Below are 23,782 nucleotides of genomic sequence, written 5' to 3' on the forward strand. Positions count from 1 at the left end.
TAATGTATTCCCACGAAAAGTTTCAACTTTTCATTTCACCATATTTTATATCAACTTCTTTATGTAAATAATAATAATAATGTAGAAGGCATTGATTCTCTTTTCTTTTTTTTAAATGTTAATGATGGTAAGAATGACTCAAGGTATGGTTTTGTAGTCCGAAATGTTATCCATATGAGCCCAAAAACTGAGAAAAATAAATAAATTATAATCTGTTTTATATAGCCCGAAACCCAGTTCAAGGCCATATGGGTTCAACTAATCTTGGCAAATTCTGGCTCAATCGATAAGGGTTTGATGTTGGACTAGAGCTTCGCTTGGCACGCCCTTTGTTGCTTCCCCTCGGACTCTCAAAGCATGTATTTTTCATTGGTTGATGGTTTTAGGAGGGAAAAGGCAAAGTAGAGCGGATGAAATGAACGCAAAAACACATTTATATTCCTTGTTTAAAGAAGATATGGTTCATGATAGAGTTAAATATATAGCCGATAAAGATTTATCTTAGAAAGCACAACAATTGAGATAAAGTGCAGACAGTAATGACCACCAGATATCCAAGTGGACGACGAAAGGAAAGGCAAATCCAACATCCACCTTATTTAGCAATCACTTTCCTAAACTTTTTGTCATTGAAGGTTAGAGATTGCCTGAAGCAAACCCAATATTCACTTCTCTAGCCAGTAAGTTAATATTGGATTTGTGTTGGGCAATCACGTTCTGCACCATTATCGCTTAGGTGCTTTAGATGTATTGGTTAGGCTCTTATCAAATGGTGTTAGAGACCCCCCACCACATCTCGGGTTTGAATATTAGAGTGAAAACCATCTCAAAGTGAGCCACCATGGACGTCAGCTGCAGAGATAAGGATTTGAAACTTTCCACACCATCATCGACTAGATGTTTTTCGTTTATTTATTAGGTTCATACGAAATTTCTAACCTTGAAAGACAAAAGTAGTGTGTAGAGATAGAGAGTGCACAACCTTGAAGATGGTGTGGTGTAGTATGTAGGGAGAAGGGAGGAGGGGCTGTAAAGTAACTGTAGACCAAATTACTAATGTAACAATTCACAATTATAAAAAAAAATTACATCAAAATAAGAGGGTTAGATGGGAGCACTTGTTTATTTATTTTAGCTTTTGTTTTACTAGCATACATTCAACTTATTGTGATCATGAAATAGATTTATTAAAACTTTTAATAACAATAGGAACCAAAAAAGATATCAATTGCTTGGACCCAACAAAGCTAAGAGAGAACCCGTAAAGCCGTTATTGAACTGAAGACCATGAATTTGCAGCGATCCAATCGAATGCTATTGGACTGAGAAAAGCATCGGAGATGCCGAAGGAGCTAACCACTGAAAGTGCATGGGTCCGCAATTCACTGCAGAGCTTTGTCACTTCTTTCCTCACAGAAGCAGCGTGTTCTGGTGATAGGTACCCATACAGGAGGAACGATGCGTCCTCTTCCATGCTAATTAAGGCATACATGGACCTCAGAAGCCCCAACACATTCTGTAAAGAAAACAAAGAATGCAAGCAGTTGAGTTTATGTTTATTTTTCTCTATGTTCTTTTTTATTTCCTTAAATGTAGTTAAAACTTATCAAATGCTTCTACAAGATGTTGGCTTGATTGAGGTGTCCATATGAACCCACTCAAGCACACAACTAAAGGACTCCTATTAAGAGTGACAATCCTAGAGACATAGGGAGTTGCTATTGCATTAGGAGTGTGGCAGTGTGCAACAGCCAACTCAACCTCTATAAAAAAGAGTTTCAAGGACAATTCTCGAGTCTCCTTTCAACTATTTTTCTCTCTCTAAGCTTGCTGGGTATTCTCCGAATTTCTATTTCATACCCTAGGAATCTAAGGAATGGATAATATTGTGATTGCTTTAATAGCATAAACAAAGTCGGGTTTTGGATCTTTTACTGATCTCCGATGACTGAAAGGTACGCCTAATAAACCAACACAAGATGCATAGGTATTCCTTCACTTTCATGTTGCTTCCATGGTCTCTTCCGTGAAGGATGTTTATAACTGTCATGAACCATGCTATATGCAACCCCACAAATAGTAGTAAAGAAAAGTCTGAGGCATGATAGAAAATGTTCCAACAGGTAGGAGAAGAAATTGTTAAACAATCCAAAAACACACAGAAAAAGAAAAAGGCTCATGTTTTATTGATTCTACGTAAAAGCAATTGAATACGAAAAGGAATGATTTAACCTAAATACAAAGAGACTATATATAGGTTAAGTCAAAGAAAATTGAAAAGACTATTCTACCCTTAAATAAACAATAAATAAAAAATAACCCTATATTTCTTAACATCTCCCCTCAAACTCACGATGCGGCAGCTACAAGCATCGAGAGTTTGCCAACTAGAAAACGAAAACGAGAAATAGAATGTGACTTTGTAAAGAAATCTGCAAGCTGCAAAGAAGAAGAAACAAATGGCAAAGTAATGGTGCCATGCTTGAGATGATGACGAGTGAGGTGACAATCGATCTCAATGTGTTTAGTTCGTTCATGAAAAACTGAGTTGTGAGCAATCTGAATAGAACTCTGGTTGTCACAATACATAGGAGTGGGAAGGGAAAGAGAAACTCCCATATCTGCAAGTAACCAACGTAACCAAACAATCTCTTTGGTAGTAGATGCCATAGCACGGTATTCTGCTTTGGTTGAAGATTGAGAAACAATAGATTGTTTCTTGCTTTTCCACGAAATAAGAGAATCACCCAAAAAGATACAGAAACCAGTAACAGACTTGCGATCTGTGGGATCGCTGCCATGATCAGCATCAGAGTATGCACGCAATTCAAGGGAAGAGGTCGATGAAAGTAAAAGACTCTGAAAGATTGTACCCCGAAGATACCGCAAAATACGAAGAACAGCTGCCCAATGAACTGTAGTAGGAGAAGCAACAAACTGACTAAAACCATGAACAGCATATGCAATATCTGGACGAGTAATAGTGAGATATACCAAGCTCCCAACAATAGTACGGTATAAAGTAGGATCTGACAAAGGTAAACCATCAGAAAAATAATACTTTGCGTTAACCTCAATGGGAGTATCAACAGTCTTATTATCCGTAAGTCTAGCCCGCTCAAGAATATCTGCAACATATTTTGACTGAGAAAGAAGATAACCTCTGGGTGAGCAAGCTACCTCAATACCCAAGAAATATCGTAGAGAACCCAAATCTTTCATTTCAAACTGTCTAGCTAACTCTGTCTTCAAAACTGAAATACCATCAATATCATCACCAGTAATGATCATGTCATCAACATATAAAGACAGAATGATACGACCTGCATCAGTGCACTTAACAAAAAGAGCAGAATCATGACTACTAGAAGTAAATCCAAGGGAAGAGATCACAACAGAAAATTTCTCAAACCAAGCACGAGGTGCTTGTTTGAGACCATATAATGATTTCTTGAGCTTGCAAACAAACCCAGAATCATGTGGAACACCAGGAGGGGGCGCCATATAAACTTCTTCTTGAAGATCTCCATTCAAGAAGGCATTTTTAACATCAAGTTGAGAGATATGCCACTGACGAACTGAAGCTACTGCAATAAGAGTACGAATAGTAGTCATTTTTGCAACAGGAGCAAATGTCTCCTCATAATCCATACCATACTGTTGAGAGTACCCTTTTGCAACCAACCTAGCTTTGTATCGCGCAATAGATCCATCAGAATTAGTCTTGATCTTATATACCCAACGACAACCAATAACACTCTTACCAAGAGGTAGAGGAACCAAATCCCAAGTACCTGTCTTATGCAAAGCAGAAAGTTCCTCATCCATAGCTTGTTGCCAAAGAGGATCAATAATTGCCTCTTTATAGGAAGAGGGCTCAGAGATACAATGAATAGAAGCTAAAAAGGAAGTAAAAGATGAAGAATAACAAGAATAAGCAAAATCTGGTAACTTTGTAGACTTACGAGTGCGTATGGATTGGCGTAGAGGTGGATCCACAATCTCAGACGGAGCTTGAGAGACCATAGGAGAAGAGGAAGCTTCAGGTGTACCGGAAAGCAAAGTGTTAGTACCAACAGAATGATCAATACAAATTGGTTGTAAAGATAACGGTGTAAGAACATGAGAAGGGGTATTTGAAGTACTAGGAACCTGAGATGACAAACTATCAGAATCCTCAGAAAAAGGATCTATACGAATAAGATCAGATCTAGTCAAGTTATGAGTAGTGGATGGAATAGAAAAGTAAGGTATATGCTCGAGAAAAACAACATGACGAGATACATAAAGTTTCTGAGTTATTGGATCAAAACAACGATACCCCTTTTTACCTTCACCATAACCAAGAAAAACACAAATAGCAGATCGAGAGGACAACTTGCTGCGTTCTACATGAGGACGAAGAACAAAACAAGTACAACCAAAAACTCTAAAGAAAGAATAATCAGGAGCATACCCATACAACTTTTCGAAAGGAGAAAAACCTGAAGTATGAGAAGATGGAATTGTATTAATCAAACTTACAGCAGTAAGAACAGCTTCACCCCAAAACACACTAGGAACATAAGCAGACAACAAGAGAGAACGAGCAGTTTCAACAATGTGCCTATGTTTTCTTTCAGCAACACCATTTTGCTCAGGAGTATCTGTACAAGAAGTTTGATGAATAGTTCCATCTAAGGCAAGCAACTCACAAAATTTATCAGAAGTATATTTCCCACTCAAATCACACCTAAAATATTTGATAATAGCAGAATGTTGAGTTTTAACAAGAGCACGGAAGGCTGTGTATATCTCAAAGAATTCAGAACGATGTTTCATTAAATAAACCCAACAATAACGAGTATGATCATCAATAAAAGAAACATAATATCGAGACCCTCCTTTTGTGGCAACAGGAGAAGGTCCCCATACATCAGAATGAATCAAGTCAAATGGATAAGAAGAAATAGAAATACTTCGATTAAAAGGTAAAGCTGAAAATTTTGCCAGTTTACATCCACTACAATCAGAAATATCAGAAGTTTGCAAATTTCCTAAAGCCCCTGTAGAAACCAAAAATCTCAAACGAGAAGACGAAACATGACCTAGGCGAGAATGCCATAAATAAAAACTAGAAGAAGAAGGACTCAAACGAAAAGAAGACAAATCAACACTAGTAGCAGCAGCAACTGGCACTTTTAACTCATCCAAAATATATAATCCTCCCTTCCTACGGCCTGTCCCAATCAGCTTCTGAGACTGCAGATCCTGCACATAACAAGAAGAAGAGGAAAACGTGACTAAATTACCAGAATCACATAACTGACCAACAGAAGCAAGATTTAATGTGAGTTTAGGAATATGATAAACATTAGGGAGAGACAAGTGCGGTGTGACAACAGAACCAACACCTGCTAAAGGCATAGGAGTGCCATCAGCAGTCATGACAGGAATAGAATTCGAAGGAGACACAGAAGTAAAAGATGAAAAATCTGGAGACATATGATGTGAAGCACCAGAATCCAAGACCCATACAGAATGTGACATACCTGAAGAACTATGAGGCAACTGACCTACTGAAGAAGAAGCAGACATAGCTTGTGGTTGTAAAGAGAGAAACTTCTGAAATTGCTCAGCCAGAGTACTAGGATCAGTGAAGGGATCTGATGAAACTACTGCTGCAGTATTAGACTGTGGTGGTTTATAACCCTGAGATGGTCTATGAGCATTAGATTGTGACTGGTTGCCAGGCTTCCAAGCTTGAAATTGCTGCTGCGATTGATTCTGCTGTCTCAACTTAGGACACTGAGCCTTCCAATGTCCTTTCTGCTTACAGAAACTACACTCATCGAAGGCAACTCGTGTGTAAGGCTTATTCTGATTATTAGAAGGGGACTTAGAAGGTACTGCTAACACAGAAGGACTAGAAGTAGAAAGAATTCCCTTTTCAGAATAAGACTTAAGACGTATTTCTTCAGCCAATAACTCACTAACAACTGAGTCAACAGAAGGAAGTGGAGAACGATGCAAAATTGAACCTCTAAGTCCTTCAAAATCACTGCGAAGAGCCGTTAAAAAATTGTACCAACCGTTGCTGCTCTCTCCGAGCAATATAGGCACCACATGCCTTTAATTCTGTCGATTCTGTAAGAGCCAATTGATCCCAAAGATCTGTCATAGCAGAATAAAACTCCTGAATACTCATGTTCTTCTGTTGAAGAGCTCGTATGTCATTCTCCAATTGATACTGCTTTGCAAAATTGGACTGAGTGAATAACCTTTGCAGATGATCCCAAACCTCGCTGTCTCATACTTCGCCAACTGTGTACCTATGGAATGCTCAACAGAATTGTTAATCCAAGTAATAATTTTTGCATTGTTTGTTTCCCAGGTATCTATCAAAGCAGCGTAACCCTCATCAGTATTCCTAGGTTTCACAGAAGTTCCACTAACATATCCCCACATCTTTTTACCCTTAAGAAAATTTCTCATCACGTAACTCCAATACGAATAATTCTTTCCATCCAACCTCACACTCACAGATTGAAGCGAATCGTCTCTTTCAGTAGCCATAATAAATAGAAACAAAGATAACCAGATCGTAAAAGAAAGGAAAATCAAATACCAGATTGCAGAAACTGAATGAAAACCCTATCGAAATCGTCTCTTTTCAGATTGCAGAAACTGAACGAAAACCCTTTCAAAATCGTCTCAAACCGTGAAAACTTTGTGTAAGATCAAACCTCGTTCCATGAACGCTCTGATACCATGTTAAACAATCCAAAAACACACAGAAAAAGAAAAAGGCTCCTGTTTTATTGATTCTACGTAAAAGCAATTGAATACGAAAAGGAATGATTTAACCTAAATACAAAGAGACTATATATAGGTTAAGTCAAAGAAAATTGAAAAGACTATTCTACCCTTAAATAAACAATAAATAAAAAATAACCATATATTTCTTAACAGAAATATACCTTAAGTCACAGATCCAATAATTTTTTCTATTAAAAGGGTGTTAAGGGAATTCAATTATGGTTACATTTTTCTTAATTAATTCACATTCTACTGTAACATGCAAGGTTTAAAATCTTGTCTCTAGGCAATGTTTCAGTAAGGAGAAAAATTGATACTATCTCGACTGAAACATTCAAAAATATTCCAAAACATTCAATATTTTGGGGTCATTGTCCTGTTCTAGTCTTGACCCAAACTTAAATGTTTGGTAGACATTTACAATAAAATGCTTTCTAACACATACCTTAACTGGACCATCTGACAAGGTTGCCTCGGTGTCTAAAAAGGTTTGCAGTGTAGTTCTTTCTGAGAAAGCTCTTGCCAAGTCCTCTGCAAGTTGATGGATCTAGTGTACAAACAAGAAAATATAACAATAATTACATATGTGAGAGAGAGAATCAATGTGTGATTCAGAAAAGCACTTACGGATGAATGCATACTCTTTGCTCTACCCCAGTTCTTGATGCCTTGTTACTTCTGCGGCAAAACATGTCAACAAATCTCGTTCTCTCAAGCAGAATATTGCAGTCTAATGAAGACATACAGTAAGATAAAACTAACTGGGCATGCTTGATAAAACCAAAAAAAGAAGTCTAACAAAGATGAGATTACTTTGTTACCAAATGATAGAGCTTGTGAGTAGAGCTGGAACAACAGGGCAAGGATAATTAATGTGTTCTAATCCCAATCCTTTAAATGGTTTCTTTCTCCTCTGTTATAAATTCTGCAATGGGTGCTTTGCTAACCTGATCTCACACACATTCAAATGAACAAATCCTCATGGTGCACACTCTTACCCAAATAGACCCCTTTATATCAGGTTCATGGTAGACAGAAATGAGAGCAATAAAGATGAAATTACTTTGTTATCAAATGATAGCTAACAGATGATTATCAAAAAAGAAAATAAGAAATAGATGAGAGAGGAAGGGTAAGGTTTTAGCAAGAAAACCAAGAAATTTGTCAAGGTTTTTGAGAGAAACCTCTAAACGACCCAAGGTTTAGAAAGAAACCTCTCAACCTTTTTTTTTGGTAAAGTATGGACTAAAAATTCTGTCTTGATGGGCCAAAATTGAAGATTTCAATGGACTTGAAGTGGTGTCACATGTTCTAGGACGTTCTTGGGTGGAAAATGGCTCTCCAACCAATTTTTAAACTTTTGCTAAGAGTTCTTGAAATCCTTCCTAAACCATAAAACTTGGAAGATAGGTGATCATAGTAGGAAACTTTATATACCTTGCTTAATATAATTTCTATAAATATTTATATCAGGAAACCTTGAATTAATGTTCAAACCCACATTGCAAAACAACTTTGAGGTTGTGCATTCAAGTCCAGCTTACCCATAAAAAAAAAATAGTTCAAACCCTCGTAGACAATAAGGATCATTCGGTTAAAGAAATGGAAAGATTGATGGACTTGGGCACTGATTGAGTGTAGGAATGAGGCTCACCAAAGTGATTGAGGATGGAGAATTGTTTTTTGTATAGTGCAGGGTATTCGTGGTCCCTTTTGGGATGGAGCTAGTCCCAACAATCACACGCAGGGCACACACACACACAAACAAACATAAATTTTTCTCTATTACCTGTTGCATTAGAATATTATTGTCTCCTTCAAAGGTCAATTGCACAACTAGTTCACCTTTGAGATGACCAACACGGTTTTCTGTCTTCAGACCTTGCCCCCCACAGCCTTCACGGCATTCCTGATACACATGTTAAAATAGAGACAGAACAGTTGTTTCGGAGAGGAGAATATCAAGCTCTATACAATATGTATGAATACATGGCTTGTTACCTGAAGAGTTCACATGTTATGCCAGGAGATTGTAGCTTTGAATGCACTGGAAACAGCATGTATAGTTTCGTTTGCTTCTGGAGTCCTCTTCACATATATCTTTTTCACGTAGTTTGCTGCAAAGCTCATGGCACATCTATATGAAAAAAGGGCAAATCAATATCTCAGAACATTAACTACATCTATTCCAAATATTTTCAGGTGTGCCATAGCAGTAGTAGATCCATTGTGACTCACTTATCCCTCTACATAACCATATATAAAAGGCAGTTATCTCCATTGTTTAGAAAAGATATTGTGGGATTGGATTGTCCAACTCCCCACTCCTCATAAACTTCTTTTTATTCACAATTCCATGTTAAGTACTATAAAAATGAAGTACTAATAGACAAAATAGTTACGTTTTTGAAAGTAGAGGTAAGAGCCGTCGTTGATGGCTTGGGTAATCAAGCAACAAAACTTCAGGCCCATTTGGAGAAACTGAGAAAACCCGCCTTGTTAACGACTACCTTATCGCAATTGCTAAGCTGATCTGTGGATACAAATTGAAAACATACTAAGATAATGACTAGCAAACAAAGACCTGTGATTGAAATTGAACATATATATATATACCTTTGATATGTAAATTGCACTCACAGCAATGATTACACGACCGGATGTCAGTGGAGCGAGGAATGCTGCAAATCTCTGAAACATAAACACATGCAATGTTTTCCCAAGTGTTTAGCTTCAACAGTCGAAGCAAACAATCAAGAAAACAACGAAAACAATCAAGAAAGAAAACACAAGATTTATGTGGTTCAAACATGCCAACATCCACAAATAAGAGATGATAGAGTTTCCAGTCCAAATTTATGTAACTGTGGTTTCAATATCGAAGCCAACTATCCTGAAACCATAAATGGCATAGTTGAACGTTCTTACGTCAACTATATCTCTATTAAATTTTTGTTTCCATGAACCCCCGGGCAGGGGACTCTGCTTCCTGCCTTCCTTACGACCCTTGGATCGCTATGACCCCCCCAAGTTGTGTATTTGATGAACAATACCAACTAGGACCATAATTCAAGACATCTAACACAACAAAAAAGAGTCGCGATCAAGAAAACGGTGTCCCGTTCCTATAGTAACATACAGTGTCTATGTGGCACATTTTGGTTGGAATTTAAACACATAGGGATACATGCCATATAAAAAACGGCTTGTTTAGGAGCCCAATGTGTTTTAAACACCAACCAAAACTTGCCACATAAACATCGTTCTGGATCCTGATTCAGCAAAAAAAAAAATGTCACAAACACCTGATCTGGGTTTTTTATGGCAGTTAGATATTGGCCATCTGGTGATACATCAGCAACAGAATTCAACAAGTTCTCTCAAGGGATTCGGACATTGTCAAACCTGGAAACAAAGAAGTCAAATTAATAATTTGTAAAATCAAGAATAAAAAATTAAAATGAAGAAGATTAAACAAAAATAAAATAAAAATGGTATTATTATTATTACCAGATACAACCATTATCAACACCATTGAGCCCAATTTTATGACCACAATCTGCAATACGGATGTTTGGGCATATCTTTCCATTTATATCTCTTATCTGGACTATGAATGCATGTACCCCTTGATTCATTTACATTTATATTGTGTGCGTCGCATCTTGTAAAACATTAACAAAATTAAAATAAAATAAAACAGCATCTCAACAAAAATTTAACGATGTATTGATTATCATAATCACGGTTTAAAATTTTGTATCATTTCAAAAAAAACATTGAATGTTTTGAAATATTTTGAAATGTTTTGGTCTAGACCGTATCAAAAATATTGTCTAGAGACGAGATTTTAAACCTTGACCATAACAACAATAGATATGACTTCATATTATCGAACTACTTACTTTAGCCGCTCCTCCAATCCAATACTTTTGTGCAGATTCACAAGGAGTGTTAATAACAAATTCTCCAGTCTTTGAGTCATAAGTGGTGATTGTTTCGATTCCTCGAACCTGACTCAAGAAGCAATTATTGAAATAAAATATAAGAATGGGTAACCAAATGATTGAATAATATTAATATCCTCCACATACATTACTTCCGTTCCCCAACTAGGTCATTGCAAAGCAACCTTTGATCACATAGTTTTCTGTGTCCTTCAACAACTTGTTATGATGACGTTTTGTGCCTAAGAATTGGATGGCACCACCCCTGAAAAATCCCAAATTTAAAATGAAGTGGTTGTGATTCTATAAAAATCAGACTCCTTCGTTTGATGGCCTAGATCAGATTTAAGGACCCAAAAAAAAAAAATTACTTGATCCAAGATTTTTAAAATGGAGTCTCACCGAAATCCCAAATTTAAAACTAAAATACAAGCCCAGGTCTGGAAATTTTCCTAACCAATTGATTAACGAAAGCGTTTTTCGTCTATAAAAGCACTTCAGTTGGACGCAACAAAGCAAACGAGCCCTTAAACATACTCATATATCATAATAATACCTAAAACGTAATTTTGAGGCAACCCTTTAGATTTTTTCAAATTGATGAGATACCCTTGACTTCGATCTTCTATGAGATACTTGCACTGAATTACTGAAATGCCATCTTCTTCAACCTCCTGACAAAAATCCTTTCAACTTCAAAATTCAAGAACAAGATGGAGTTTTGGGACTACTTCAAATTGGATAAATCAAGTAAGCCATCTGATGTTAAAGGTGACCACAAAATGTTGAGGGTGAAATATTCTGTGAGCAAGAAGGAAGGAAAATGCTGAACTCACTGCGATGAACACTCGGCGCTGTGCTGATGTGGCAGTGTATTCAGGACTGTAGATTTTTCTCTTTGTATCTTGAGGAAAAAAGTCTAGAGAAATTTACCTAGAAGAACTATCTGTTGCAATTTTATTACAAAAACTCCCTTACTCTATAAAGTTTCTTACTTGAACAAACCTTAGTTTATGAAAACCTCAGTTTATGAATCACGTTACTGTTAGTAATATGATTAAATTAGTAATATTTCAAATCTTACTAAGAGTCGTTGGGCCCACATGGATTATCAAATGGGCAATTCAGTATGTAAAAACTCAGATTCAATAGTAAATATTTATTTTTAAAAAATAACTTTTTTGAACTTGACCTAAGGTGTTGAAAAAGGGTGCCCCTCTTTAGGTGATTTAGATGCTCCCTTTATCAAATTTGGATATCCTACGTTTCCAAAGTGATGATATTCCCTTTTTGACATTTTATTTTTTCCTACAATAACAAAAAATATTTAAAATACCCTCATTTCAACTTGTAACCATGGTTTTTAAACTCGGTATTGCGTCTCGTCTCGTTCAACTCCGATACCGAGTCGTCTCGGACGAGTTTTTCGATACGTTTGAGACGTCTCGTGAGATAACTCAAAATATTAAATATGAGATGTAAAACTCGGTCAAAAAAATGACTTTGTGAGTTGGTCTCGTTCAACTCTGATATGGAGTTAATTCGGGCGATACGTCTCAATCTCGGATGAGTTTAAAAATCATGCTTGTAACAAAAAAAAAAACATTGTGTTTTTTCTTCATAAAGTCATTCATCTTCAACCTCATTAGAAAATTAATTTTAACTATCTAAAATCTTATCTTAATCCGTCTTTTGAGTATTGCCTTAATTCTTATCATGTAACTTTGAATTTTCTATAAAAAAATAACATCACCTTCTAGCTCAAAAAACCTACCTTATTCTTTAGATTTGAAATAGTTAAACTTTAATATTTACAATGAATGTTCAATTTTTTTCTTATTAAGATGTTAAAAGAGGACTGATTTTGGGAAGATAATTCAGAAGGTTTTTGGTTTCAAGTAGAAGACGAGGGTAATGAGGTCATTTTTCATTTGTCTATGTGAAAAGACCGAGGTCAAGGGGGTGTGTAGGCATTTTGGCTAATATTTGAGATACCTTATCTTTTAAGGGAAATGTTCGGCACCCTATGTTTTACCCTACACTTTACCCTACGTGTTTTGTCCTACATGGGTTAGAAGTTTTGGAATGGGCTGATTTTTTTGTGAGGATGATCTCTACGGTTAGGAGATCCTCCTCACCAAAAATCAGCCCATTCCGAAATTTCTAACCCAATGTTTACAAGTTGAAAATTTGTGGACCATCCATTTCCAAAACTTCTAACTCATGTAGGACAAAACAAGTAGGATAAAGCGTAGGGTAAAGTGTAGGGTGCCGAACGGGACCCATCTTTTAATGGATGGCATTGCATCACTTGACTTGAGTCTTCTCTCATAAACTAATGAGAAATAACCTAAATGCCCTTTTTCTTCAACCTCTAACTAAAAACACTTGAATTTTCTCTCCAAAACTAATGATCTTCAAGCTCTTTAACATTATCATTAACTACGATTTGCCTCCCCTAGGAGAAAATCTTGATTCCACCCCTGCCCAGGGCTACAACTTGTGTGGGACAAAACCGAACCCAATGGATTCCACCTGACCTTGGGTCAGGTTTGGGCACAATTAACTAGGGTTCTACCTTGGATTTGGACAAAAACTTTTAATTAAATCAAATCAGGTGGGATTTGGACATAGAAATTGGATTGTCTGAACCTAAACTTAATAGGGTTATTATTATTTTTTTTTTTAAATCTTTTTTTCTCATTGACAATTCACATTTCAAACTTTGATTAATCATAATCATCTTTTTTTTAGAATAAATAATTATACATTTTATATTTTTTTACATACCACTTACCTTTATATAAGTTATTATTATTACTAAATTATCTAATATTAATGACGAAGCCAACCTGACTTGGTTGAGTATTTTATGTCCAAGGTTGGGTTGGGGACTAATTGATCCCCAAAGCAACTCGCCCAAGTTGCAAATGATGAGTTTGAGGTTCAATAGATTAAAAGTAGTTTAGCATAGAGGTTTAAGCATTATTTTAATCTTGATCGGACTCCCACCTTGTACATTCTCAAATAATAATGAGATGACTCAAATAAGTCATCTCTTATCTCGAACAATACATCTTCTTTTTTTAAGAATTATAATCGACAAAATAGGAGAAGAAAAAGAAGAGGAGGAGGAGGTATCTTAGGTTCTCCATCTCATCTTACTTATGAATGTTGTCGAGATGACCCATTCAATCTTGAATGATATTTAAAATCATGGATTGAAGAACTTGAACATGACTGATCTTGGTAAGAATTTGTAATTCAAAGATCTTTGATTATTGATTTCATTAAGGGCAACGAGGTCATTTTTCATTGGTTTATAAGAAAAGATGTGGGTCAAGGGGAAGAAAGACATCAGTTTGAAATAATAGATGAATCTCGAATATTCTTTAAGAGGTCCTTTTACGATGAATCGCTATCTCGAAGGGTGTTTCAATCTTATAACAACGTTAGGTGTCTACGTTGCACATTTTTGTTGGAAATTAAACACATCGGACGTGCACACAACAGAAACAGATCCTCTGTAGCACACAGTTCCCGTAGCATAAATCCAATGGATGAAAGAGCACCACATCCGCCAATCCCTCACTTAAAATATTAGGTCTTCACTAGCCGTTAATTTTTAACGACGTGAGTCTCGAGGAAAAAAACTGTTTTTTGATTATTATATTTTTTTAAATCCGACCTAAATAATGATCACAAGAGGTTCAAAGTGCAATAAGGAAGCCCATGAAATATGGGAAGTGGTACTACACATTATATGGATCTTAATTTCTTGGGTAATTTAGACAAACCTGACTGAGTTTTGCTGAATATTTGAGATAACCCCTTATGTGTTTTCAACATTATCAAATACCTCCTTTGATTATTATCTCCTGTGAGAGACTAACACCAAATGATCAAAAATACGTCCACTTTCAATCTCTTGCCAAGAACCCTTGATGCAAAGTTTGAACTTTAAAACAAAGATTTAAAGTTCGTTGAGTCAATTCGAAACTTTGCCGAGTCAATTCGAATCATTTGGATTTCGAGGTGACTTGACCCCAGTACTCTTGAACCAAGCGATTGAGTCAACTCATCAACTCAAAAGTATGCCCCCAAGTTGGGTTTGAAGATCTACTGACTTATTGGACTATATTTAATATTTTCAGTGGATAACAAAAAAAATTATTATTTTTAAATATTTTAAATATTTTTTTCTTTTTAAATGTCTAAACATTTGGTACTTATTCATCCAAATCAACTCATGAGTCATCAAGTAAAATTCGAGTCTATTTTTTCATAATGTGGCAAAGTTATCTGGGTTAAAAGCTGAATTTATTTTCATTAATTTATTAAAAGACAATCAAGCGGGAAAAATCAAGTAATTAATCAAATTGGGGTATAATAAGTACAAGTTGGGGTGCCAATACTAAAAATAAAATAAATAACGACAACAACAATAAACTATCATGGTTTTAAAACTCGTCTGAAACCGAGATGTATTGCCCGAGTTGACTCAGTATCGGAGTTTAACAAGACCAACTCACAAGTCATTTTTTTTACCGAGATTTAATACCTCACGTTGAATATTTTGATTTTTTAAACAAAATGTCTCAAACGTATCGGAAAACTCGTCCGAGACGACTCGGTATAGGGCCTGGATGAGATGCGTTGAGATGTGAAATCGAGTTTTAAAACCATGGAAGCAATCACATTATTTAAATTAAGATTTTTTATATTTTTTATATTTTACAAAAATCAAAATAGTAAAATAGTACAATTTTGTGCTTCAATATCTCTTATTAACGGTTGTTATTTACTATGCCGTTATTTCCATGTTTTGTAGTCGTCTTTGGTGTCAACGGATCCAGTTTAGTCCAATTTGAATTTACGTTTTTTCTACCTCAAATTGGGCTGGATCTTGGGCATTGCTCATGCAACTCGAACATGACCTTGGGTGGACAACAATGAGCTTACGTTTGGGTTGGGAAATCAAGCTTGGATTGTAGGGCTGTTGATGGATTTGTTTAGACACGAAATCAGATCCGTTTTGAACCAATGGCTTTGGTTTGGGGTCATGGATTTTGATTCCTATAAGTATACAATTTGATCCAACAAGGCTCCGACCTGATATTGTGTTGGATCTGTTCTGGACCAACCATGTAGCAGTCCCATAAAATGTGTATAAAATAATTATATATTTTGTTTAAATATATGAATTTTATTTAGATTTTGTATATCCAATCAGATTTGCCCTAATCCAACTTGGATCCTAATATCAAGATCCAATAAAATCGAATCCGGGATGGATCACTCCCAACTACTATCCCCTTTGTTTGAGGGATGGAGAATCAATTGACCATATTTTGAATCACTGCTCTTTTTCTTATAATATTTAATCCATTTTCCTTAGGTTTTTTTTGTATTAATTGGGTTTTATCTCAGAAATTCTTCTTGTCGTTAGCATAACGGATTAATAATGCTTTCTCCTAAAAAAAAATACTTCTCTGGGCTATGCTTTCCTTGGCTATTGCTTGTGGGTTGTGAAATGAGAGAAATAACAAGATGTTCAAAAGTAAGACGAGAAGCTCTCATGACATTTTCTTTGAGATCTTGGACTTTTTGTATATTTAGTCAAATCTGAACATAAAGTTTGCGAGAAGGAACTACTTTCGATGACTTTGTTTTTAAATGGAATTCCTTGTGTAATTTTTGATGTTTTGATATTTTTTCGTTCGTTTTTGCTTTTCTTTGAGAGACTACCTCAACCTTCTCTTCTTGTATTTTATTACTCTCTTTTCTTTAATATATTTTATACTTATCAAAAAATAAAAATAAAAAATCGAATCCAATAAGATTTCGATTCGATCATTATTTGATTAGTTCCAGATCCAATCCCTATCGCATTAGTACCAAATTTTCCACGATTTGATCCCAATTGACAGCCTTAATGGATTGAATCTTTTGAAGCTTGGGTCGATCCAATTGGACTCAAATGCATGGATGGCTGGGTTTTATTATAGACTTATCCAAATCCAATAACAAAAATATCCCAATGCACCAAATTCAACCACTAAAATTTACTAATTTGTACCAAACTATACCCTACAAATTAATGGATTTGTACCTTTTAATTTTTTATTTCTTCGAAAATACTCCTTGATAAATAAAAGTAGTCAATCTATTAGAATACTAGAGATGATGACATGATATGATATAGTTAGGATTGCTTGATAGCATGTCTATTTTTGATATTGGGTTGCATGGATCAAGTTGGACCACCTATCTATATGGATCGCATATTCACACGATACTCAAAAATATGATGGGATGACGGTTGGATACAAACCACAAAATTTTAAGAACTTTAAAAATAAAAATAATTATTGATAATCACATTTTAAATTTTCAGCATTAAAGTCTGATTCATTTTTGAAGCCTTTGATACGGAAAAAATAAGTCTCTTTTTTTATTAATGCTGGAGTGACCTCAGTGGGGGACACTTTGACGTGGTGGTGCGCACCTGTACGTGTTTTCAACCTAATGAAATAACACCTTCGATTGTTATCTCCTATGAGAGATAACAATCAAAGGGGTTCAGAGTCGATTCAAATCATTTGAATTTCACAGTGACTTGACCTCAAAACTCTTGAACCAAGCGATCGAGTCAACACATAAACTCAAAAGTATGCCCAAGTTGGGCTTGAAGATCTACTTATTTATGGGACTATATTTAATATTTTCAATGGATAACAAATTTTCTTTTATTATTTTTTAATATTTAAAATATTTAATATATTTTTTAAAATATTACACATTTGATTATTCTTCCAAATCAACTCATGAGTCATCAAGTAAAATTTGAAACAATGGAAAAAAATCAAGTAATTAATCAAATTGTGCAAAGAACAAGTGACGATCGATCTTGTAATCAAAATCCATGGTTGAAGATAAAGTATTTTTGGCCAAAAATTGCATAGTATCCCAAATATTCACCAAAATGAAATGGGGTATCTCTAGATTACCCTTTTTTCCTATAATAATAATAAAAATAAATAAATAAATAAATTCTTTCTGATCAACAAGGAGATTAATATAAGTTCATTATGTTCATAAACGGGTAGGTTTCGAAGTGACTTCAAAGGGGTGTTGTGAATCAAGAACGATTGAATGTGCTCAGCTTTGCAAAGGATTACGCTCATGTAAGTATCCATCAAAATATATATTCTTTGATTGTGTTTATCCCACATCGAGAATGTACCATTGCTTACGATATTCTAAAGTTGATCAATGATGAGATCTTATCTTGATCTAAGAACCCTTTGTATGATGTTTTATGAAACATGTTTCTTCAAAATAATATAACTAACAAGAACAAAGTAATATGAGGTTTCCATGAGAGTGAATTCTCACACATGTAACCAAATAGTAAGCTTGAAATTAACTCTCATTGTCAACTTTGATATATTTATATCCAACTTCATCATAAGTACAACTCATACAAGTTCATGTCTCAACTCCCTAACTGATATTGTTGACAAAAATCTATCCCAATTAATATTTGTTAAATTCTAAAATTATTCTTGGTTTAATCCATTATTATGTTTATGACTTTATGCCAAGGACTAGTCACGCAAATTACACACATCACGTAAGTGAGGATACGCCCTCGCGGGTGGCCCCTAAGGAATTAATGGCCCACTAAACATCAAATATTCAGAATCCGAAGATAAAGTCAGTCTTATAGACTATTTAAAATAATAAATAAAAATCTAAACAAAAATAATAATAATAATAAAATGATTAAGAGGGAGAAGAATAGAGCAAATATTCAAACTCTACTTAATAAATTCTTATCTTGACCATGATTACAAAAGTAGTCAAATTAAATTATTAAGTAGTTGAATTCTTAAGGGCTTTATACTTTTAAACATTGAAAATGAAAATGGTATGTGTGACTTTATCTACAAAGCTTGAATTATATTTCCTTGCTTTATTTTTGTTAAAAAAAGTTTTGAAGTAGGGCTGTCAATGGATCGGATCAGAACCAAAAGTCTGATCCATTCTCATATTAAAACTTCAGGTCCAAATTGAATATTTGGGGTTCCTTTCAAAGACCCGTTCCGTTAATGGTTTTATTGAATAATTGAAATACCCTGCATTTTAAGTTGGTGATAATAAATTCCTTGACCATGGTCTTTAGTGAACGACTAATAAAACTTTACCAAAATACCTTCATCTTCAACCTCCCCTAAAATAATATTGATTTTTCCCACCATAACTCTTCATCTCCAATTTAGATTTTTTTGTTACAAGATCAAGTTTAGCTTGTTCTCTGCATAATGAATTAATTAGGTTAAACGTTCGCTATCATTTCATCTTTTAAATCAGTGAGAAAAAAATAATTAAAGATATTTTTTTAAAATCTAGTTGACATTTTCAAAGAAATCAATAACGATCAAATTGGATGAATTTTTGTTGAAAAAATTAAGATTTTTCAAGGAAAAAAATTCAAGATCTACCATCATTAGATGAGAGAATCATTTTTATAGGCACGTACGATTGGTGTACGTAAGGACAAAACTACATATAGACAAGTGGGGACTATGGCCCTACTGAATATATTTCTTTTCCTAATAATCCCTCTATTTTGATTAATATTTAGAGGTAGCTCTTGTGTTTTACAAAATGATGGTAGAGCTAAAAAAAAATACTGAAAAGTACTAATCTATGATTTAACACCCTCTCAATTTTGATAAATATTAGAGATACACCCTTCAATTTTGATCAATATTGAAGATATTCATGATTATTGATTGATATTAGCACTTTGCCCTCACCGATCAAAATCTTGGCTCCAGCCGGGGTGTACGTAGGATTTTCGGCCTCCACTTGCTGTGAGCTAAATAAGGGGTTCCTCTTAATTTATTTACGAAAGAGGTATCTCAAAATATTAACCAAAATTTAAAGGTGTACATCTAAATTACCCTAAAAAGTCGACAGTGAGACCACAACTAGAAGCAAGTTCTGAAGATCTTGAGCCATTGTTGCTCTATTTAATTTTAAAGAAATGATATTTGACCACTTTAGACATCCAGTCAACATTGGCACACCACGTGCCTAATTACTCAGTCAAAAGGGTCCTGCTCCATATCAGCTTTGACCCAATAAAAAAGTGCCATGTGGACAAATAATATAGAGATCTTGGTCAAATTGCACTAATATAATTCCCCACTAACAAGAAGTGAAATAGTAAAATTGATCCTGTTATTTAGTTAAGGGTTGGAATCAACATATAATCTTGACCGTTAAATCACAAATTCTCATGATTGACAATTATTTTAGAGATATATTATGTATCCTCGAGATATATATATTTTATTCTAATAATTGGATTTCGTGTTTTAATAGTGAAGATTTATTTACGAGTTTCTTTTCGAGTAATGATTTTTTTACTCCCCCACCTAGCATAATCAAATACTCTCCTGATGTGGTATGTGCTACAACCATAGATTTTATGCATCGGGATATAGTTTTGCACATCCACATAGATTTTATGGAAATGTGTATCCCGATGCCTAAACTTTATGATTCTAGCACATGCGACGTCAGGAGAGTATTTTGAGTGTGCCACATGGGGGAGTTCGATTATGATGACTCTTTCTTTTATTTGAGTCCACAAATTAATGAGTGCTGATTTTTTAATTAAAAAGTCTTCACTCGGTCAATACTCGACTAATGTGGTATGGACACTAACCATAGATCTATTTCTTTGGGATACACAATTGCAAATCCCCATAAAAGATTGTATTTGTGTATTCCGAAAAAAAAAGATCTATGATTCTGTGTCTGTGCCATGTTTGCCGAGTGAAGACTTTCTAGTTAGATAATCATTATTCTCTATTGTCAGAACAATTACACTTTCACCCCTTATGATTTATTATAATTCTATGTTGACCCCTAATGTCATAACAATTGCACTTACCCCCTTTGATCCACTTGCCCTTAACCAAACAGTTAAAAAATGATTTTTTTTTTTTTTATAAAAATCATTTTGCCCTTTTTAAAATAATATTCTTTTTTATAAATAAAAATATTGTGAAAAAATGGGTTTCCATATGAATGGGACATTTTTATAGCTTCAAAATTTAACCCTTTTTTTTTTAATAAATAAAATGAGGTTAAAATAGCGTCTGAGCTCTAATATTGTTAGTGAAAAATGAGGTAAGTGCAATTATTAAAATATTAAAGGGTCAACCTAAAAACTATGCCAAACAATGTGGGGTCAAAGTGTAATTTACCCTATAATCAACCCTACTTAGATATAATGAAAAATGAAAAGTTTTAAAAGAAAGATAAAACACCAAAAGAATATTGCTTGAAGTAGTTAAGGTATTTTTGAAGATGTGTGAATTATTGAAAGATGTGACATTAGATAGACTTAAATGAAATAGCACAATTCATTCATTCAAATTCATATTTTTGGATAAGACTTTGACAATGATAATTAACATATACAAGAAAAGAATGCGTCCATCAACCATAACAAAAATTGAAATGAAGCGAAAATTTTCTCATAAACAAAATTAGAGAAAAGAAAAAGGTTCGTAGAATCAATTTTTTCTTACATGTGATAGTTGACGTGACAATCAAGGGATTCAATCAATAGGAAAATTATATAACCAAACCCTAAATTATAACAACCTCGAGAAAAATAATAATGTAAAAGTATAAATCACATCACCTCATCTGATAATATAAGTAAAGTGGATGACAAAGAGAAAAAAATAGAAGAAAATAAGGAATTGAGAATTACTTTGAGTCACACAGTAGTCTATGTTGTCTTATAGATGGCTCAAGGATTAGTCAGTTGTTCTATGAGGCCTGAATACCTCAATTCCCGAAAAAAAAAAAATTTGTCTCAATCAATCTCTTTAATTAATCATAGACAATTATATATTATTTTTCAATACTAATTTTTGTAGCTCATCGTGTGGGATGATTGTGACCAAAGCTTGACGTAGGTCTTGGGTGTGTACAATATGCAAGTAATTTTGATGTTATCATCCCAATTGAGTAGTAAATCAATAAAAAATTTCCATATATTTATTAAAATAGAAAATTAGTTGTTCAACTGTAAGAAATATGTAGAAAAAATAGAGGGGTGAATTCATAAAGTATCTTAAATTTTACGTTTCTATTGAATACATTGCAACTTATTATTGATTTTCCAGCATAATACATTTATTAACAACAAATTTCTACTTCAATTTAATAGATTAGAAAAGTACAAAAATGATATTGTATTTTATCGAACCCACCACAATTTTAAAACATTTATCAACAGGACCATAGATTTTAGGAGTATATCTTCTCGAGGTCCAAATCCTAAGATGATACCCAGGTAGGGCTTAAAATGGGTTGGTTTCATGTTGGATATGAGTATATCCATATCCAAAAAATTTGTCCGGATCCAAATTCGACTCAGATCCTACTAGTTAAAATCACATCTGAACCATTTTACTTGCAATAAACTCGTATTTGGATCTGATCCAACAGAATTAATTGACTCTGGTTAGTTAATTTCGAACTATTTAAGACTATTTTAATAAATAAATAATCTCTAAAGATAAGGTGACTTGAACTCAAGACATCTTCCTTTTTGAAGAGAGACCCTGACTTTTACACCAAACATTTATTTGTTGAGACAATGTACCTTAAAAAATATAATTTACAAATAATATATTATTCTGATCTAGGCGAATATAAGGATGGATATGTATTCAATTCAGATCCAACTCGTGTCAAAGGACATCAACCCATATCCAAACCATTTTTTAGTCTAAAGATACTTGAAGAAATCAAATCCACTAAATTTTGGTCCATTTTAAGACCTAATCCGAGGGTTCGAAAATAGGTATCTAAAAGTGGTCATCTTTTATTTTCTAAGTGATAATAAAATAAGCAAAGTTGATCAGCTTGTTGAAATGGTGACATGGATTGAGCAAAATATTCCATGGAAATTTCAAATCAGTGATGTATGAGATGGAATCTAACACCACCATGCGGATTTGATTTGGACTGTCGAATTGACTGGCCATAACTCAAGAACCACAATTTTATTATAAAGAAATGTAGATTTCATTTAGGTAAAATCAAAACATTTGACTAAATTGGGATGATTTATACTTGCCATCCATGGTTTGATCATATTCCTCTTGGCCTACATGCCCTCATCTTTAAATTTTCACCGAAAACTCCTTGATTTTCTTAAAAGCATATCATTTGTATTCAATTTTTCTTCAATGTCTCGCAGAAAGCTATGATTTTTACCCAAAAATTCATTATTCTTCTTTGGAATTTCAATCTTGCTTTTAATATTTGAACAATGTAGGAGAAAGAATCTTTAGGTTGAAGATGGCTTGTTTTTTATTATAGAATCAAAGTATTTTCTGATAGAAATTAAAAATAGGAGCATTTAAATCATTGATGTTGACCTAGGTCAATTGGGGGCATGTCCCATGAGTTTGAAAACACAAGGGTATATTTAATATTTGACAAAAACGTGGAGGTCATGTCCTACTCAGTTAATAAATTACTTATTTTTACAGACCTTAGAGTTCAATTTTGAACCAAGTGAACAACCAATTTAAAATATACAATTTGACAAAGAAAAATCAGGGTAAGAGTTTAAGAAAGAACTTTTCATATTGGGGAAAAGTAAATTAATCACTCCTAGCTTTCAATTATTTAAGGTTTTTTTTTTTTTTCTTTTTTCAAGGAAAAAAAAAACACTTAGACATCTTCTTGGCCTCTGCTATTGGATGCTTGATTTTTTGCTTAATTAAATATCTTTACATATCAAATAATTAAAATAATCATCCTTATTTAAACTCATTTAACAAATACAAATTGGTGGTTAAAATTAGATTAGGATCCATCGTCCGATTGCGAGTTCGATTTTTAGGCTCTTATATAAGCTATTGTTTTAAGTTTAATATGAATCATTTCTAGCTTGAAGTGGTGTATAACCTCTCAATCTTTGTTGCCAT

At 34.1% G+C, this 23,782-nt stretch overlaps 1 protein-coding gene and 1 pseudogene across 2 annotated transcripts; both read right to left on the minus strand.

Annotated features, from left to right (window-relative positions):
- Positions 1–1,028: 1,028 nt before the first annotated feature.
- Positions 1,029–23,782, minus strand: LOC147411192 (acyl-coenzyme A oxidase 3, peroxisomal-like; annotated as a pseudogene). The gene is made up of 13 exons (XR_015175388.1): positions 23,763–23,782; positions 10,893–11,010; positions 10,697–10,811; positions 10,309–10,462; positions 10,104–10,203; positions 9,415–9,489; positions 9,201–9,331; positions 8,800–8,935; positions 8,588–8,707; positions 7,598–7,745; positions 7,422–7,528; positions 7,244–7,343; positions 1,029–1,516 (listed from the first exon to the last, which is right to left on the minus strand). The product of XR_015175388.1 is annotated as an acyl-coenzyme A oxidase 3, peroxisomal-like (transcript).
- On the minus strand, positions 4,940–6,555 carry LOC147411193 (uncharacterized). Its single transcript, XM_086432420.1, has 3 exons — positions 6,281–6,555; positions 5,394–6,076; positions 4,940–5,250 (listed from the first exon to the last, which is right to left on the minus strand). Exons 1-3 carry the CDS (start codon positions 6,553–6,555, stop codon positions 5,213–5,215), a joined length of 996 nt encoding a protein of 331 aa, XP_086288546.1. The 3' UTR covers positions 4,940–5,212.

Source organism: Akebia trifoliata, chromosome 1, assembly GCF_017979445.1.
Source record: "Akebia trifoliata isolate Shusen 1 chromosome 1, ASM1797944v1, whole genome shotgun sequence".
NCBI lineage: Eukaryota > Viridiplantae > Streptophyta > Magnoliopsida > Ranunculales > Lardizabalaceae > Akebia > Akebia trifoliata.

Bases quoted from the DNA above. Each gene is read 5' to 3' on its own strand.
- LOC147411193 (XM_086432420.1), bottom strand. From the start codon at position 6,555: ATGGCTACTGAAAGAGACGATTCGCTTCAATCTGTGAGTGTGAGGTTG. The intron at 6,077-6,280 runs GTTTGGGATCAT...CGGAGAGAGCAG, and splicing joins GCGAAGTATGAGACAGCGAG to CAACGGTTGGTACAATTTTT. The intron at 5,251-5,393 runs GTGTTGGTTCTG...TGTTATGTGCAG, and splicing joins CACTCCTATGCCTTTAGCAG to GATCTGCAGTCTCAGAAGCT.